Below are 18980 nucleotides of genomic sequence, written 5' to 3'. Positions count from 1 at the left end.
CTTCTTGACGCTGAATGAAGGGTAAAAAAAAAATTCTATCCTTCTTAAATATTTGCAGAACTGATTTTCAAAAGTTTTTTTTAACCCATGTTTGACTATTTACTCCTTTGTTAATACATCCCTCCAATCCTTGTCTCAAATGTTGCCATGTTTAATGAAGTAGATAGAAACCATCAAGAAAATTGGGGGTTTTGACCATGAATGTTGCTAGCTGGCAAAAATCCCCATGGGGTGCCTTTACCGTACATGCAGTTACTTGTTTTAATCAGTTGAGCAATCGCAGATTTGAACTGTTTGTGCATCTGCGCTCAGAGATGACATTTTCTAGAAATCCCATTCTGTGTTGAGACTGTGTCATTCGACGGATAATCACCTGCATAACACGACTGTCTGTGTAAGCATACATTGATGCTACTGATGCCAGAGTTGTCCTTTCATAAGATAACCTAAATCCAAGATGCGGCTTTAATCTTCCCTCAAAATCTGTATTGCACATTAGAAGTTTGCTGCTTTCTCTGCTCTCAGGTGAACAGGTACGTTCTGATATAACTTTACAGATGGCCTTAATTCTTCAACAATGCAAAATGATTGTAAAAATGTGATTGTCGTGTGGAGGTGATGAAAGCACGTCTGACTGACCAAGCCAAGAAAACAATCACATATCTTGGGTAATGTATTTCTCTTTAAGCTCAGATGAACTTTAATTTTTTCAAACTTCACATTTTTGACTCTCTGATGACATCCTGGAAGCTCTCTGACAAGGCGCAGTGTGATAGAAGTGACAAGTTCATGAAAACCTCTGCACCGAGTTGCCGTTTGGAAAACCTTTATCTACTTCACCAGATGCTTTACTGGTCAAGACATTCATCGCCTTCCTTCCACTGGGACACTTTAACACATGTTACTCAGGCCCGTCACATCAAATGCGTTGTGGTTCATTGAGACATTTCCACACTTATCAGCACCAGTGCATCCGCAAGCTGTTTTCTTTCCCTCTGGAGTTTCAGCAGTCTGTCATTTTAAGTGTCTTCTCAGTCGTGCGTGCATTTAATAAATGGATGAATGTGCTCCAAATGGCTCAGAAGTTCCAAAACCGCCCCTCTTTACTCCAGTCCTCTGATTCACTGTAAGACAGCTTCCACTGTCTCTTTCAGGGACTTTTTCAGCAGTATTGGAGACAGACTAAATCCTGCTGGGCACCGCTCATTGTTGGAATATATCAACGCTTTACCCGTGCGCCTTTGTTTTTCTTTTCCATTGGTTATCTGAAAAAAAATAATTCACTTGTCACATAAAAAAAATGAAGCTCTCAAAGTGATTGCACGACTGAAAGTTTATGATCTTTTCAAAAAAATGTAACGTAAAATCTTAAGTTTCAGTATGTAACTTCCCTGAAAATAGATCCAGCTTAAAATGTATTCATGTTAAGACATCTGTCAAGTGGGAGATCTTCCATGGCAAATCACTGTGTGCTCAAGTGACAATGATGGCTAAAATAGTATCACCTCTATGTGTCTACAGTTACATCAAACAAGTCCAATACTTCCTCCCACTCCCCAGTTCAGTTGGTCATCCATTGTCTCCAACAAAAGAACTTGACACTTTGAATTGGACTCTGTGATGGATCGCTTTTGAGGTCAGAAGCCTTTTACCGGTATACTGGTTTCATCCCAGCCCAGTCAAGCTTCCAGCCTTGAATAGATGGTTCCAACCTGTGTGTGAAGACTAAAGCATTATTAGGTGAAGAGTCATTGAGCCACTGTGGGAAAGATGCTTTCGATGACCAGGTGCTCATTTTTATATTGACTGGATTGCTTTGGGGCTGCATTTACATGTAGTGTGGGTCTCATTCCTCGTGCTTCATACTTTCCACTGTCTTTATTCACCAAGTAGATGATCAGGGTGACATTTCCTGTTAAAATCTGCAGCAAAAATCAAATCAGTAAAAAGCACAAACAGGACATAAAAATAAGTCATTAGAAGGTGTACATGTGCATACATTTACAGATGTAAATTATGCCCAGAGAGTAGGTGAATTCACCATCCAGTATCATGGGCTTTAGCAGAAGCTGAAAGAGTTAATTGTACTAAGAAATATACTATCTAACCTACATGAATATAGGCTAACTTATCCCGGTGCAGGAGTCTAAGAATCAAAGGAGCCTCTATATTTCGTGCATTACCAACCTTATCGCCATCCTCACATCATGAGGGATGTCTCTCCCACAGAGGGAAAACAATGGTTATCAGATTATTTTTAATTCTACGTTATGAAGTAAGAATGTTTGTTAAAGGAACCCAGAGTCTATTTTTCGTTCCACCTCTGTCGGGGCATCATTTCAGCGCAGGGAACACATTTATTTGAAACGATATTTAATTCTTGTGATGATGGAAAATGTTCCACCTTACTTACAATAACCCTCTTTAAAGCAGCCCAGCTCTGACTCCCCCCCTTCTCTCACCATTTCCTATACGTGCCCAACCGCCTCGCCGTAAAAAGGGTCAAGTGCTCAGTTAAAATACAGTGTATAATTTTATAGCTTTTTCCCAATGGGGCTTCTGGTGCCGGTGTCGAGACGACAATGCGAGAGCAGCAGTGCCGAACTCAGATCAGTTTCATTCTTTGTCAGTCGTGAATAGGGGCGGAGGAAGCAAACTCATTAGAATCCTATAAAAAGAAAGTATCCGAGATCATAAAACAGCCGACTGGAAGACTAAGTGCTCACTCACAGCCAGACAGAGACACAGTGGAGACCTCCTGACAAACGTCCTTCTGATCCACAGGGCATCAGCATTTTAACAGATCCACCTCTAAACTGTTTACCTGCTCCACTGGGCTCTGTGTGGTTTTCAAATAACTCTATCAGGGGCAGTTATTTTTTTTTGTATATCTGATTCTTAGCAGCACAAAGTTGGTTTCACCACTACTGTCTGTGTGTTGCAGCCTGGCAAGCGTGGCGCATGGACAGTGCCGGGGCGCGCGCTTCTCTCTGAGAAACTTCCTTTTTTGCGACATAAAGTTAAATCTGTAGAATTTTTTCTTTCTTTCTTTTCTCTTTTTAAACAAAAAAAACAACCTTTGGTATTGTTTTGAGGATGCTCGTCTCTACTTGGAATAGATGTTGCGTGGTGATTTTTGTCGTCGCTTCTCTGAGGACGGAGGCATCCCAGGTATCAGAGGCGCGCCCCAAGGCGAACTCCATCAAGCCTGGTCACTTGGAAGAGTCTCCGACCCCGGCTACTAACCGCTCCGCTGCTGTCACCAAGAAGCATTTCAGCATCCCGCAGGTAAGTTTCACTTTTTGAGTTGTCTGGAAAACGGTGAGACCTAATGTAACGTTTTTTTTACGCACGACCAAAGGATCACTGCTAACGTGACTTTGATAACATCAAAGTTTCAGAAGTTTTCCTTTTGAGAACAAAAACAATATAATGCAAATATAGGTCTTAAAACAAGCTCCCTCTCATGTGTGAATCGTTATTGGAAGTTGCGAGGATTGGACCCCTCATAAACCTTAATTGCCTTTCAAACCTGACGCCACAGTCGAGTGCAGCGCACTTCCACAGTAAATCATTAATGCCAACAGAAATGTGAGAAAAAGTTAACACTTGGGGTAATTTTCTGTCTGGGTCTTAGTGTCATTAAAGTGGTCCAGACGCTTGCTGGGATTATGAGATTCTGTGGGGCCTCTGAGGGATACTCTTACCAACCACTTAATACCCACTCAAAGAGTTATCAATTCCTGCTGTTCCAACAAAGTGCTACATAAAATTACGGTAGTTTGATAGCAAACATGGGATTCGAAAGAAGTGGACTTTAACAGCATATTGTTAATATTGTTATTTTGTCAGGTAACGAATAGAGCTGTTGCTTTGTTATTGATATGTCCTGTAAGCATTGTTTCCCAGAGGTTGATGGTATAGGAGTGATTTTTTTTCTTTAAAAAGTCATCTCTTCATCTCCCACAAAATATTAATTAACCGTAAAGTATCACCCCAACCTAGTCATTAAAAGTTATGTGTCTAATTTTGTTGACAGTAGCCCAAAGATACCTCCCTAGTATCTATTTGAGCAGCAGATGGCACTGCCACATCTCCAGCACATCTCTGGCAGCAGTCTGTCCATCAGCTTGCTAAAGATGCTGGTGCCTTTACTTCGGCTCTCAGCTGTCTGCGGTGTCATTTGCTATTGTGCTGTAGCGCAGTATATCTGTGAAGTGTGTAGTGCTGAGAGTCACCCAGCTGAGACAGAAGAATTATGGAAAAGCGCACTCTCTCCTGTGTGGAGTGTGGATATTCAACCTCAAGCAAGCCTGCCAAACCTCAATTTGAGCGCCTGCTTACATCTTTGCCATTGCAATAATCTGGAGTGGTTTGGAACAGTGGACTGTTGGGAAACAATATGAGTGTGTGGAGACCACCATAATGTCATGGTGTATTTTGTCCCAATGAACATCCCTAATAGGATGGGGGTTTATGCTGTATATGTATGTTATATGTGTGTGTGCTCTGACTTTAGGAAATTTTTTCAGAATTCTAAAGTTACAGCTGCAGTTCAGCCTCACTGCTTGACGATAGCAAACGACCTGCACTGACCCTTTGTATGTCATCTTTCAGTGGCTTTTTATAATGATAATAAATTCAAGATAACAAGTCAACTGTCTTCACGAGGCTTTAATGGCCAAATGTTCCATAGATTTAGTTTTGGAGCAATCAGCAGTCTTTACTTTGTGTATACAACTGCAGTGCCTGTACCTTCGATTATCTAATTAAAAAGTGCCTTGAAATGAGGGCAAATCACAAAACACATTACCGAGGCATTTTCTTTCCAGCGCTTCACTGTGGGAACCCCAAAATAATTCATCTGCATTACTGCTGATGAATACTTGAGGGAACAATTTGGAAAATGGGCATTCAACAGCTCATATTCCTTTTCGGGCAAGCACATCATAGGAAACCTTGGTGCCGATATACTACAAATAGATTTATAGTCAAGTTATTGCGCTGATGACTTTGCTTGAATTTTGGAGGGGCGGCTTGCAGATTACAACACCTCTGAGGAATGTGCAGAATACAGTGTGATTTTGAGATTAGCAGTCGCAGATCCATTTTCTTTCAGTAAAATACAAGAAAAGGCAGAATTTTCATATGAAATTCTGTCGTTCAGGTACAGAATGTTCTTAAAATTACACAAAAGCTCCTCAAATTGCCTCCACTTGTTTTTATACAAATGTAGCAAATTATTGAGAGCGAGAGCCCAGCCAACCTGGGGTTGACAAGAAGCTGTGGCAGGAAACCAGGGTGTAATTTAGAGTTGAATCCATCAGATGAGGAATCTCTACTTTTTAATGTGCTTTTATTTCCTGTAGCTTCTGAAAAAGAAGTAGATAAGGGTGACATTAATCACTCACAAACCCAGACAGGTTCGGACTATTTCTCCGTGTTCAGATGTGGCAGCAGACACTCTTATCACATAAGCCTGACTGGAGTAAAACCAACAAACCAAAACCTCTGAGACCTGAAAGCCAGCACTCGTGGGTGGCAATGTTGGCTTATTGGAAGGGAGCCAACAGAGATGGGTAGGCAGTGCTCACCACTGTAACCTCTGAACCCACAAGGGAACCATCAGCGTGTCTGTAAAACATCAGCTGCCGGTTAGTCGGACTTCACTGCTTGCATTATGTAATTTTTTTTTTCTCTTTTACTTTAACAAGCCAACCCTGAGGGCTTTTTTCTTTAAAAGCAGGGCTGCTCTCTCTTGACGGCCTTCCAACGTAAAATAACTGTTTAGTTACCTTAACGAGCAGAGAAAGATGAAGAAAACACAGGGAGCTTATTCGTGCTGGGCTCACTTTGTCTTCCATTGTGTGAGGCTTTTCTGCCTTACAATAGAAACGTCGGGACCCTCATTTGTGGTAGTTCCAGGCCCGTGGCCCTGATGAGAGAGGACAGCCGTGAACATCTAACTCAACAGGATTACACCTTTTACAGCGTACTCAACTCCTAGATTACCATCAAGAGCTTTTCCTCTTTGCCTTGATAGTCTTTGACGAAATGCTTTTTTCATGCCTACTGAGTCAGATCAACTCAGAATGTATACTTAACAAAAGGAAGGTCTAGTTTTTGGAGACTCTGGATTGTAGTCCTTAAAGACACATGGCTATAAACACATGTGTTTTGTGTGATGAAAGACGCCAAGCTGTGTTTGAAGACATGGTTTCTGTGAGTGACTTGTGCGCAGTCATCCCTATGTTATCTGATACAGGCTGTCTGTGCTTTCAGGGCATATGAAGTCTGTTTATACAGCGACATTGTTTATTTGACTCCTTAAGGCCCCGAGCACTCATTAACACCATTCAAAGCTTCAGGTTACGAGCTGGAGCTCTGAAGGTCATGTTCAGTCACGAGACAGAGAGCAAAAGACACGGGACAGCAAAGAAGAGGTCTGTCACTGAAGCTTCGTTGTAGTTTTTGTCAGACAAAAGTCAGCGGAAGTACAGCCTGTAGAAACTGCATCATCATCCTATTTTTACCAGCTGAAAAAGCGACTGAGAGTTCTACACAGTGAATCAGCAAGACAGCTGTCACTACTGTCATGGCCCATAAAAGTGATCTTTGCCATATCCTGAGGACAGCAGTTCTGGCTCCAGTTTTAGAAGTTTTCATTAATATTCGCTTTGGTGGGTCGCATTAGGAGTTCAATTGAGAAACAAGGCTTACCGAATTAAAAAATTATACACATCACTTCGTTCTGCTCTGGACAAATAGAAACATCATGCACCTGAAGCTGAAAAATAATGCAATTTTATTTGATTGACATTTTCTTTTCTTTTTTTGGTGAAGTTGGAGTAACACTATTTACAAGGATGAAATAGGGAAAAATATATTTTAGTTTAGGAAATAACTATAGTTGTATTCAGCTTTTTAGAATGAATTCATGAAAATATATTAACAATAACATTAAGAAAAAAATGGTTTACCATCTAAACCATATGATGGCTAGTTATGGTGGTTTAACACACCAACAACAAATGTGAGTGTGTGCAGAAAGAGCATCAAAAGTCCACATGTAGGAGTTTGATTGTTTATGAAGGAACGCTGAATTTTTGGATTCAAACTGGGTTTTAAGTCTGATATTGGATGGTTTCATTATTATTTCTTTTTTTTTCTCACTCTTTATGTAAAAAGGTGAAAAGACAGAGGGAACATTTGAAAGAACTCCGATTAATGACATCCACCAATGCCCTTCAAACCCGTTAAGCTGTCGTCATGAGAGTTGACGTTGTGATGTTATCACGTCAGCGTCATCCAAAGGGGACGCAGGATCACTAACATGACAAAAGCTGCATGACGTGGAGAAATAGGACAAAAATGTGGTGATCGTACAATTATCGAGAAATTGCAGCGTTTTTCAGTCTGGACAAATTTAGGTTTTGCATTTTTGTTGGCATCACGTTGATATGACAGCGGTGGACCAGCAGGTCTGTTGTTGCTCCGTGCTTTCAGTTGGAAGCGGGAAGCAAACACCAATCTAATCTGTTAAAGTTTGATTTCCTGTTGACCCATCGAGCCACTCAATTGTCATCCCTGTCACTGAAACACCATGACATTTGCTTTCATCACAATCACTGAGGCCACTTTAGGGCTTTGTCAGTGAAATGCAAACAGATGCACTTCCAGGGAACTTACTGTTTTGCTTTACTGTTGTTGTTTAGTTATCTTACTGTCCCCAGAATTTTAGACACTCAGACTCGAGCGAAGTAGAAAAGACATTCTTCAAGTTATTTATATGCATTACAGAGCACGTCCATGGAATTATATCAGCACTTTGGAATGACTGTACAGAGGTAAATAAGGGATCTCAAAGACTGGGAGAGAGGGTTCAAAGCCCTGTATATCCTGGAGTAAATCCCTTGTAGATTGTTGCTCCCGCACATTTAAGGCTTCTCTTCAAAGCAACAGTGCATTACCAGCACGAGAGCAACACAAGACAGGACCGGGGGCTTCCCTTATGGACCTCTGTCTGTCTCTTCCTTTATCATCTCACCAGCATATCATCATTCACAGTACACAGTTTTTAACCCACTTCCTGTCCAGGATCCAAAGTTACGCTTTTATGTGTGAAGGCTATCTCGGTAAAAATAAGGGAGCAACAGAAAAAAAAAAGATATGAGATGAGTAAGATGCATCCAAATAAAGCCCTGTCCTTCAGAAGTTGCAAACAAGGCGTTTTAAAACATGACAGGATAAGACCGGATTATCAGCTGCGGTTATGGGGTCAGGTATCACTGGGTTTCAAAAGGCTGTCATGAGCCATGATGGAAGAGATGATCCCAGGTCTTCTCCTTCTTCCTCTTCTATTCCAGTTTATCCTGGTTATGTGAAATGCACAGTAATTGATACAGAGCTGCTGCATGTTTAGAAAGACAGATCAGAATCAGAGTTGGTATTATGAGGAGCTCTTGCACATAGCAAGACCCATCTGTCTTCATATCTAAAACACATTTTTTACACATTTTCTTTTGTCATGGAATGAATGTGTAATTAAACAAACTCCTCCCTTAATTATGTTTATACCGACCATCCACAGTGATGTATCGTCAGATAACTATTGAGCTTCACCTTCAAAGTAGTAGATTCACAAAACCTGTCAAGTGGGCTTACAGCAACAACTGGAGCTACAGCAATAATTTGTCATCAAGGTTTAAGCTTAGTCATCTTCTTTAAAGGGATCAAGACCAAACTAATGTCTGTGTGTTTAAGTTTGGTATTGGAGCCAGGAGTGGATTAGTATGATGTCAGGAAGCAGTGGGAAAAGCCAGCCTGGTTCTCCTCAAACACCAGTGACTCTAAATCTTATTTCTTGTATTTTTAATCGTATTTTTAAAAACAGAAGGTTTGGCAGAGAGCTGGTCTGGAGCAGTCAGGTGTGCATTGGTATAATGCCAAGGAGAAAATACATTAGCGCTATAGTCATTCAGCAAAGTATTATTTCAACTGTTAACTACTAATGGTGGCTCTGCAAGCTACTTATCATGGGTGTCATGGAGTGAACTTTAAATGAATAATATCACAGTGTAATATGACAAGGTTTTTTTTCTTCTGAGGTTGTATTTACCTTATTTCAAGACATGGTAAGAACAGATGTCCTTCAGTTTTTGTTTTTAATATGTCCTAAAACACAAATCCTAAAAATGAGGGTGTACTCTCCTTTTCTCGCATGATTCAAGGCCTTTTGACCCCTTCATCCTGTTTTTATGCTACATCAGACCTTTAATTATTCCTTTAACATTTGCGGTAATTAAGAATTTGTTAAAATGCATAAAACATCAGGTCTTGTGCATTTGAATTCTGGGAATCTGTCATAATGATGGATGAGCATTTAGTTCAATATTCCTGCTCATTTTTCATTGGCTGTGTCATTGCCGCCATGTGTTTCCAGCCTGAGAAAGTCAGAGTGGCGACCGTCCAGCAAGTCTAATGTTGTTCATTTTGTGAAGCTGAAGCCCAGGAATAAGAGCTTCTAATGTTCTGAAATACTAATATTGTTGGTTTAAACCGTGGTGCATGTTGGTGTTTGCAAGGATGTTTGTTCTTTTTAATATTTTCTGTATAGCATGGCCACACTGCTGACTTTTACAGTCCAAATGTAGTGCCTTCTATACTGTGACTATTATAACTATGCTCTGATTTTTTATGTTGACCTCTCCATGTTTGTCAGTGGTAAGCCACACTAAATCAGATCTGTCAGAGCACTGCCAGCTAAATGTGGATGTGGTGCTGGTGGTGGTGTGACAACCAAAGTCAGTCTACAAAGAAAATCATTTTCATTGTTGAACTTCTAAAAGTCACTTTAGTGATTTGAACGTATAGGTGTTATGTTGTGCAAATGACAACTTTGATCATATGTTACATGCTAAAATGTAACCGGATAGCTTGAAATGAAGTAACGAAGTTCAGCGACCAGAGAAACACAGTGGCCTGAATTCTATTGTGTCTCATCCCTGAGCTTTTCCTGCAGCTGTTCTCAACATAATATTTCCTTGATTAATTCAGTGCAAATGTGTGACATTGTTTCATATGTTTGCAAAGTTCATTTGATTTGTGACATCATTTATCCAAAACTCCTTTGCTCCTGCTCCAAGTATGCTGAGGATAGGACTTGCATGTGAAAGGAATTATATCAAGACAGTGGTTCCAATAAAACTTCCCACTGGTTTACGCAATTGTTATGGGAAAAAAAAAACAGGTTAGCTTTCATGGTACCCCTAACTGGCAGGGACAGTGGATATTATGTTTACTAAGATGGCGTTTTTATCTTCTGGTGGTGATTTAGTGTACTATGGGAAAATACCTAGAGGCTCCATGTCTTCTTTGCAAGGCTACGCAGTATTTCCTAACCTTTCAGTGTTTAAAAAAGAAAAACAAGAAGTATTAAAGTAAAATTAACTATGAAGGAGTATAATTGCTTACTAAATTGACTCCTCAGTTATGTCTCATTAAACGCATTTAGAAGAAAGCATTTGGTATTAGCTTTCAAAACATCAGTTTTTTTTTTTTAAACTTCTAAAAGTGTATTTATTTTTAGAAAGGTTTCAATAGTGCTGATGGGGAGCAATTCCAATTGAACTTAATGTCGAAGTTAAAGAGAAATGTTGCCTTTTTAAAACTGGAATAACCAACGCTGAAACCAATGTAACAATAAAAGGACTCTTACTTGCATCATTAAAAGTTTCTCTGGCCTGGTTCCTCCAAACATTTGATTCCTATTTCTTCCATGGCAAGGAGCGACATTAATTGTTCAAAAATACAGATGATTGAGCTTGTATAAGATTTACTTTGATTTACTACCTTTGTGATAATACACAGTGGTCATAAATCAACACACTCAATAAATACATCCAAGTTGAGCTCAAGCTGAAACTTTCTCAGGTCCGGTCTTTGGTCCAAGCAAAACCTCAGTTTAGCCGAGTCATTTTTTTGTAGTAGCTGGTGCACATCAGAAAAAATGGAGCTGCATAACCCAGTTGATTGAGTTTGCCTGTTTTCAGGAGACAGAGTGCAGAGTGAGTCCTTTGCTCTGTGTGTAACAGGGGCAAAAGTGAAGCACCAACAATAGTGTAAGCTTGAAAGTTTTCAGTCATCCCACATATTTTCTACAAGCTACAATAAGTAGAGCTCTTTGCAACAAGTCCTCCAATTAAAATGATCATACAGGTCATTTGTTCAGAAACTTAAATAAGACTCATAATGATGTCCTGTAAATTACCGCCCCCACAAGCTCTTAATTCTCCAAAGGAGTTTGGAGGGGTTGTTGGATGGCACTGAAAAACTAGTTAGTATAATAGTACTTTTTTCATTCATACTTTCATGACGCGCTTTCAAGATCATCATATGACAATGGGGTTTTCACTTTCTCAGTTATGTTTAGCCAATAACACAACTACACTTTATTTGAAAAAAACTCTTTAGTCACTTCATGTTTGGATGTTGGCAATAACTCTACTTGGCCAGGAGAAAAATATCATCTTTAGGGATGAAATACATTCTTTTTACAAGGCCACCACTACTTTCAGAGATGCCACTTTTACAATTCACATGTAGTTGTTCTCACGACCACTAGAGGTTGCATATTCTTCGAATGTATGTAAAGGCTGTTTCGTACGGTGGCCGACACGTGCAAACGCGCTGCAAGGGGGCCTCAGTCCCTCAGCATAGAAGAGCAGCGGAGTTATGTCGCTATAATAAGGTAAACGATTACGGCCTAGTGTTTAAAAAAGACATAAATGACAACGTACCTTTTGACTTTCTTCTCTTTCATTAATATGGTAGATCTCCCATAGTTGATTCCCTATCCCACAGGTCGAGACCCCCTAGTGGCCTGGCGAACATCCGTTGTGTTTTGAAGTTTGCAGCGTTTCTCTCTTGCATGTGTTTTGATGTTTGCAGCGTTTCTCTCTTGCATGTGTTTAGGGGTTTGCAGCGTTTCTCTCTTGCATGTGTTTAGGGGTTTGCAGCGTTTCTCTCTTGCATGTGTTTAGGGGTTTGCAGCGTTTCTCTCTTGCATGTGTTTAGGGGTTTGCAGTGCGTGCGCTCCGGTCGTTTTTGTGATTGCCGCATTTTTCTCTTGCAGCGTTTTACTGTTGGATTTGTTTCGCCGTTTGCAGCGCGTTTGCACGTGTCGGCCACCGTAGTTTCGGCCTATGTGAACAAACATCCCATGGGAATGTATTTGGTCCTTTTATTGAACTAAATGGGAGGACATAAGCTTCAACACATGAAACAAATATGTTTCATTGCCCAATAACAATAAACTGTTTTATGACTTGTGTGTGGTTGCTACACAGAGTCCATCAGGGTTCTGTTTTGGGCCCTTTTCTTATCTTTTCATGTTTTATCCCTTTAACAGATTATTAGCTTTTTCAGCCACAGCTTTTAGCTCCTCTGTACTGATGATAATCTCCAGCTATGCTATTTCACTGATTGCTTGATCAAGCAATGTTTTGCTGATAACACTCTCCAGTTTAACCCTGAAAAGTCAACAAATCAGATCACAGCCCCTGACAGTGAAATTCCTATGATTAAGGAACAGATTGGTCTGTTAGTCTAGACATGCACATATTTATGTTTGACCATTCAAGTACTTTACATTTTCATTACGAACAATGAGTTTAATTCTTTCATTTTAGGAAGATTTAAAAAAATATATATATAAATGCTGATGTCATCAGCTGAATTAGAAGTGATGATCAGCTTCTTTATTGTCTTTGCATTCTTTAATTTCAATGCACTGTTGCCAATCAACTGACTGACTGTAGCTGCCAGTCAATTTTTGAATTCACTTCAAAGTCTTAGGGCAAAGTTTTAAAGCCACCCCAGTACATCTCACACCAGGACATATGCCTTATTGAAGGTCATCTGACCTCTAGGTCCTCACACCCAATTTTAAAACCTGGTGGTATTGTTCCTTTCAACACCGTCCCCACAGGCTGAGGAATGTAATTCTGAATCAAGACAGAAAGACTCCAACATAAGTAGTTCAAGGTATTCAGCATTTACACCACAACAGCATGTGCACGTGTTTCAGATTGTTTTTGCCACTTCGCAAAAAGTTTGGATAAATCTTTTGGAAAGTATGCGCTTAACTCTTAATCTTTCACTCATGAAGCCACATAAAAATGAAACAGAACTCCATAACTCTTGATTGAATCCATTGCTGACATAAACTTTGTTGTGCAACCACACTGTCATCAACATTGTTCATGGGTACCCCTTAGTGACAAATTATAGCTGTTTGTTGTCTATTGAAAATAACTGATTTAAGGAAATTTTGTCAAGCAAAATCCTACCCTGCAAGTGTTATGGATTCCAGACCTGAGAAGAGCTGTACATACAGTGAAACAATCTTTACAGATTTACAGCTTTATTCTTAGATTGGCCACAACCTGTTTAATTTTTCATCTTACTGAACACTGCCACTACTCTTGACTTGTTGGGCAGAGGAGGAGGGGCTAGGCTTGAATACTATGTTTGTACAAACCAAAATATTTGCTTAATCTGTCTTTATTTCACAGGTTTATTGAATTATATCTGCTTTTGTGCAATCCAATTCATGATTCAAGTGATTAAACTGACTTTTGTTCTCAGCAGGTGTATCCATGCAGTAATGACAAGGAGTGTAGTGTGGGCAGCTACTGCCACAGCCCTCAACAGGCTCCCTCTCGCTGCCTCTCCTGCCGCAGGAGGAAGAAGCGATGCCACAGAGATGCTATGTGCTGCCCAGGGAACCGCTGCAGTAACTGTGCGTTTGTGCACACAAACAATTTCATTGCATTTTCTTGGTGTTGATGGTGATACTTTCTTGTCAGATAGATCTAAAATTATTTTTGTGTGACAGCAGTGCCGATTGCAACATTAAAAAAAAGACTACTTATATATTTGGAGGGGGGGTAAATTATGTAATGACGTGGGCACAGAATTCAAGTTTTCTCGATCATTAAGATCATATATAGCAACAGAGTCTTAGTCATATAGTCAAAACAATTTAAAGATACTGAACACATGCTGAACAGAGACAGAATTATGAGCTTTAGCTGAACTGTGTGACATTAAGGCTGGAATAAAGGCAACATGTTGGCATTTTATTATTTTTTTCTCTTTTTTTGACTGACATAGCTGAACATATACAGTATAGGAAGTGTTCTGCCTTAACATCATTACGCAGTCTATAAATATGCCTTTGAACCAAAAGTTTCTTATGCCCCCCCCCCCAACTGCAAGTTAACTCAAGTACACAGACAGAGCAGGGAAAAGAGGAAGTGTCCTTCAGCTTTTTCACTCAAAATCTAACAACTTTCATACTCGATTGTGCATGTGACTGTTTTTTAATTGCGCTTTAGTATGATCTAAAATCATTTTCTCAAATTCACTGTTTAGTTCTTAGGATCCCTGCTCCCTTTGTAATTTTTAGTGAAGTTTGCTGAGTTTTGTTGAGTTTACAGACAACATTTTAAAGATTAACAAATCACTGCATTGACCGACTGAGACAGAAAGAATTAAATGGGAATTAGGAGCATTCAGGTAATCAGAAATGTTCAGTGTAGTACCGTTGGATTATAAAATATCTCCCTCATACTTAGATTTACCCCTCCAAGAGTTACCATAGTCCCTAGGTAAAGCTATTGTGGTCAACATGCAGCTGAAGACAAGCTACTGATAGGATCCTTAAACTGGCCAAGATAGCAGCCAAGTTTAACAATCTGCTCTGTATTTTTATGACATTTGTATTTGTCTTTTCATTCTTTGTACAGATATTTGCATCCCTATCTCTGAGAGCGTGCTTTCGCCTCACATCTCAGCACTAGATGAACACAACAAACTCTCCACCAAAGACAATTGGAAGAAGGGTGGGAAGGCACAAGCTAAGCATTCACTTAAAGGTAAGATTTTACTCTGTCCAGTGTAAACATTATCAATGTTGTTTTTTCTCTCATGCTGGTTGTTATAGTTCTCACTGAACTTGGTTTAGGTGGCTTAATCACTTTGTTGTTCACCCTCTGCCCGTCTTTAAGCATTCAAGGGCAATGTCAGCTCACAAACTATGTTGATAATTGGCCTTGCGCTCATGTGTCAGCACTGGTGCACCCAAAACATATCATGGGGAGCCAAGAAGAAACCACAATGCCTCTGCTGTTTCTCCACCTACATGAAGTCATTTGAACAGTTTCACTGACAGCAGCACACATTGTGTGATAGTCAAGTAATAACCACAGAATGCAGGGTTGGCACATTTATTCCTTATAACTCAGTGAGCCTCCTGCTTTCTGTTCATGTCACCTGATTTAAGTTCATGAAATGGTCCGTCCATAAAGTATTCAATCACTCAGAACCGCTAAGCTAAAATCAATGCAAAATAACAGCACTGCTTAAAGTTGCAATAAATTTGCCCATTTGCTTTTATTTGTACTTGGCTCACTCCCTCTTCTCAAGAACACAAAGAAAAAAGGGTTTCATTTCTCTACCCAGAGGTACAGTTATCTAAAAAGTAACATGCAAGATACAGAAATGGCCATTTAGATAAATACGGTGGACGACTGCTTAATTATAAAGCTACAAAATCATCACGGACTACCAAGGGTACATAATTGTACCTTTTAATAACCTTAAGGTACAGACAAATAGATAGGCTTAAACTTTGATAGTTAGGTGTGGGCTGCAGGGTGGTGTGGTGGTTTGCACGGTGGCCTCATGGTTTCTAGTCTCGGCTGGGGCCTTTCTGTCTGAAGTTTGCATGTTCTCCCTGTGATAACATGGGTTTACTCCTCGTACTCCGGTTTTCCACAGTCCAAAACATGCTTGTTAGGGTAACTAGTGATTTCAAAATTGGTTGTTGCCAATGGATACATTTCTGTACCAGAACAGAAAGGTATATTTTTGTCTCTAGGGGTGCAGACTTTTAAACAGGAGGGTACAGTGTTTGTACGCTAGAATAAAATCGGAGCAACAAAACATTATGCACCTTCTTGGGACCATTCCTGCACCATGATTTCTTAGAGTGTGTGACAGGCCTCATGTAAACCACTGCTTAAGAAAAATCATGGACGTTAAAGCAATTGATGGATAGTGCATTACTCTGATCTGATGGACTTTCTATTTGAACTCAATATTGAAATAACTGATTTAAACAACTGGATGGCATATATGTGAAAGACTTTCACAGAAAAGCTACAGGCCTAAATTGTTGTAAATATGCATTTGTTGCAGTAATGCTAACCTGCTGCCAAGTCTCAAGCAGATTGTATGATTCAGATTAATCTAATAGTTTACTTGCTGTATTTTGATAGCCTGTTTCTTTCTTTAGTCTCTGACATGCTCACATATAACATGAAATGAGCTGAAATGAGAGAAAAGGCTTGCATAATTATATCCCCATGGAAAACATAACAGCTTAATGAACAATCATTGTACATTTCTTTTCCTTTCTTACTTAAGTTCTGTACAGCAAACCTTTTTTGATGCTAGATGGATTACAATTTCATGCTGGTCTTTTATGTCTCTGATGAAGCATTTGTTTCTATTTTTCATAGTGCACACGAGCCAACTTAATGTCCAGTTTGGAGTTTGTTGTTTGCTGGTTTATCACCACTCATTAGTGTCTCTTGTCTTCTTTTGTAAGGGCACGATGGTGACTCTTGCTTGCGCTCATCTGATTGCTCAGAGGGCTACTGCTGTGCCCGTCATTTCTGGACCAAAATCTGCAAACCGGTGCTCAGGCAGGGAGAGGTGTGCACCAAGCAGAGAAAGAAAGGCTCTCACGGCCTGGAAATCTTCCAGCGCTGCGACTGCGCCAAGGGCCTCTCCTGCAAGGTGTGGAAAGACGCCACCTCCTCGTCCAAGTCCAGGCTCCACATGTGCCAGAAGATCTGAAACTGAGGCAGCTGCCGTCGGCGCTGAAGCCTCTGTCTCCGTCTGCCAGGGAAGGTTTTTTATTTTTTTATTTTTTATTTTTTTATTTTTGAAAGAATGGGTTGTGGTTGTAATGAAAAGGAGCAAAAGACAGAGACTAATAAGAGACAGAACAGACTTGTGGGTTCAAGCTCACTGTATACGGCAAGCGGAGAGCAAATGGAAATGCTTTAATGTGTTTGCTGTGAGTGGCCCATTTCTGCACCCAAACTCAAGCACGCATCCTCACAAACTCACACACATGCACACATACACCTCACAGTTTTGAGACATCACTGAGCCTGAGTTGGGCTTGTGAAAAAATAGAATCCCAATCTAACAAGTTTAAGGGAGCCACAAAGATAGCCAGTAGATGCTGTGATAGGTGTGGACTTTGTCTTCTTGCAAGACTTATATCAAGGCAGTAAAACCACGTACAGTCATGAAGTGTGCATTCTTTTACTCTGAAGTCGGTTAGTTTAAGATATATATAATATTCTGTGTTTCAGTCTTGGATTTTTCTGTTTTATCAAATTCCCACATTATACTTTTCATGTTTCTTATGTAAAGTCTCAAAGAATTTGACTATTCAGCTAACGCAAACATTTACTATCAGTAACAGTGTCCATACCCTTATATGAAGAGCTACATGCATATACTGTTAACTGAATTATATGTAATGCCTAATACTCTTAAACCAAAGAGTGAACAAACCTTTACTTTGGAAATGATGAGTTTCATCTGGTGCATCAGCTCTGTTTATAGCCACAAGACGTGAGATAAAGTATTGTGTGTGTTATTGAAACCTTGTTTGATGTGTCAGATACAGCTGAGATCTGTTGTGATACAACTGTGTGGCTTAAGAACGATTTGCATTGAGGAAGAGCTCTGCTGCAGACTCAGTGGTACCGATACCAGATGGAGAATGGTTCTGCTTTTCCAATCACATAACGAGATTCAAGGATATGAAGGAACTGCAATATTTTTTCCATTTACAAAGCCTGTAGGAATGGAGACGAGGGAAGATTGATTACAAAAAAAACGTTCCAAAACCTGATGCTTTTAAAGAGAATTCAAGTTAGAATCTATGTTTTGTTGACAGCCCACAGCCCTGTTGATTTTTTCAAAAACGTTTTTTTCAAATACGACTGCATACTCTCTTTTCATGGAATATTGTAGAGTTTCATTTAGTTCTGGACGTTCATTTTTTCTAAAGTAACAACAGTCCTTCAAACAACCACTTATATTACCACATTTGCCTCCTTTTTGCTTGTTATAAGGTATCAATTATATATATTTTGTAATAATCTAAGACATCAATAAGCTCTTATATTGTAAATAGACTGGAAGCAATATATTTAAGAATCGATGTATATCATGTACAGATAATAACATATGAATCCTCAACGGTACAGCAAAATGACCCAGGTGAGAAGAGTAATATTGGATTAAAAAAGCACAGTTTAATAGATTGATAAAGGCTTTGTGTATAGATTAGGGGGTAAAGCATATATAGCTTTGACAGATTTTAAGGACTGGACGCGTTGAAAGGCTAGCTCCTTAAAAAACGAAGAGCATTACTTTCCAAAACATTTTGTGTAAATGGTGTGTAAATGGTGTGACGAATATGTGTTTTTTTGTGTATTTACAATGTTGGATGAATAAAAAGAATGTATTTTGTATCAGTGGCGACCCAGGATTTGTTTATTGCTTGTTGTTCTTTCAAATTTATCCCTCCCTTTTCTACGACAACTCTGTCCTGTTCAGGTTGTAGGGGAGCTGGAGTATATCCCTGTTTTGGACGAGAAGGCAGGGAACACCCTGTACAGGTCACCAGTCCATCACAGGACCAAGACCGAGTCCAATCAGACTGTACAAATTAAAATGCTAAAAAGACAATTCAAAACATGCAGACCCACTTCATAGAGTTACAACAAATAAGCAACAAGCACGTTTAAAAGACATAAACTTCATCTTTTATTTAGAGTTCAATGCTCTGACAGTCTTATTTCATAAAAAATTGGATCAATTATTTT

The 18980-nt window shown here is 39.6% G+C and overlaps 1 protein-coding gene across 2 annotated transcripts; it reads left to right on the top strand.

Moving 5' to 3' along the window:
* Positions 1–2720: 2720 nt before the first annotated feature.
* dkk2 (dickkopf WNT signaling pathway inhibitor 2) lies at positions 2721–18629 on the top strand. Of its 2 annotated transcripts, none has more exons than XM_075464420.1 (4): positions 2721–3288; positions 13651–13801; positions 14811–14939; positions 16676–18629. In XM_075464420.1, exons 1-4 carry the CDS (start codon positions 3097–3099, stop codon positions 16924–16926), a joined length of 723 nt encoding a protein of 240 aa, XP_075320535.1. In that variant the 5' UTR covers positions 2721–3096; the 3' UTR covers positions 16927–18629. The 2 variants fall into 2 exon arrangements, with proteins under 2 accessions (XP_075320535.1, XP_075320534.1); XM_075464419.1 differs by having other exon boundaries at positions 13648–13801.
* The last annotated feature ends 351 nt before the right edge of the window (positions 18630–18980 follow it).

This window comes from Odontesthes bonariensis, chromosome 4 (genome assembly GCF_027942865.1).
Source record: "Odontesthes bonariensis isolate fOdoBon6 chromosome 4, fOdoBon6.hap1, whole genome shotgun sequence".
Classification (NCBI taxonomy): domain Eukaryota; kingdom Metazoa; phylum Chordata; class Actinopteri; order Atheriniformes; family Atherinopsidae; genus Odontesthes; species Odontesthes bonariensis.
The sequence above is the reverse complement of the archived record's forward strand: the minus strand, read 5'-3'. Positions and strand labels throughout refer to the sequence as shown.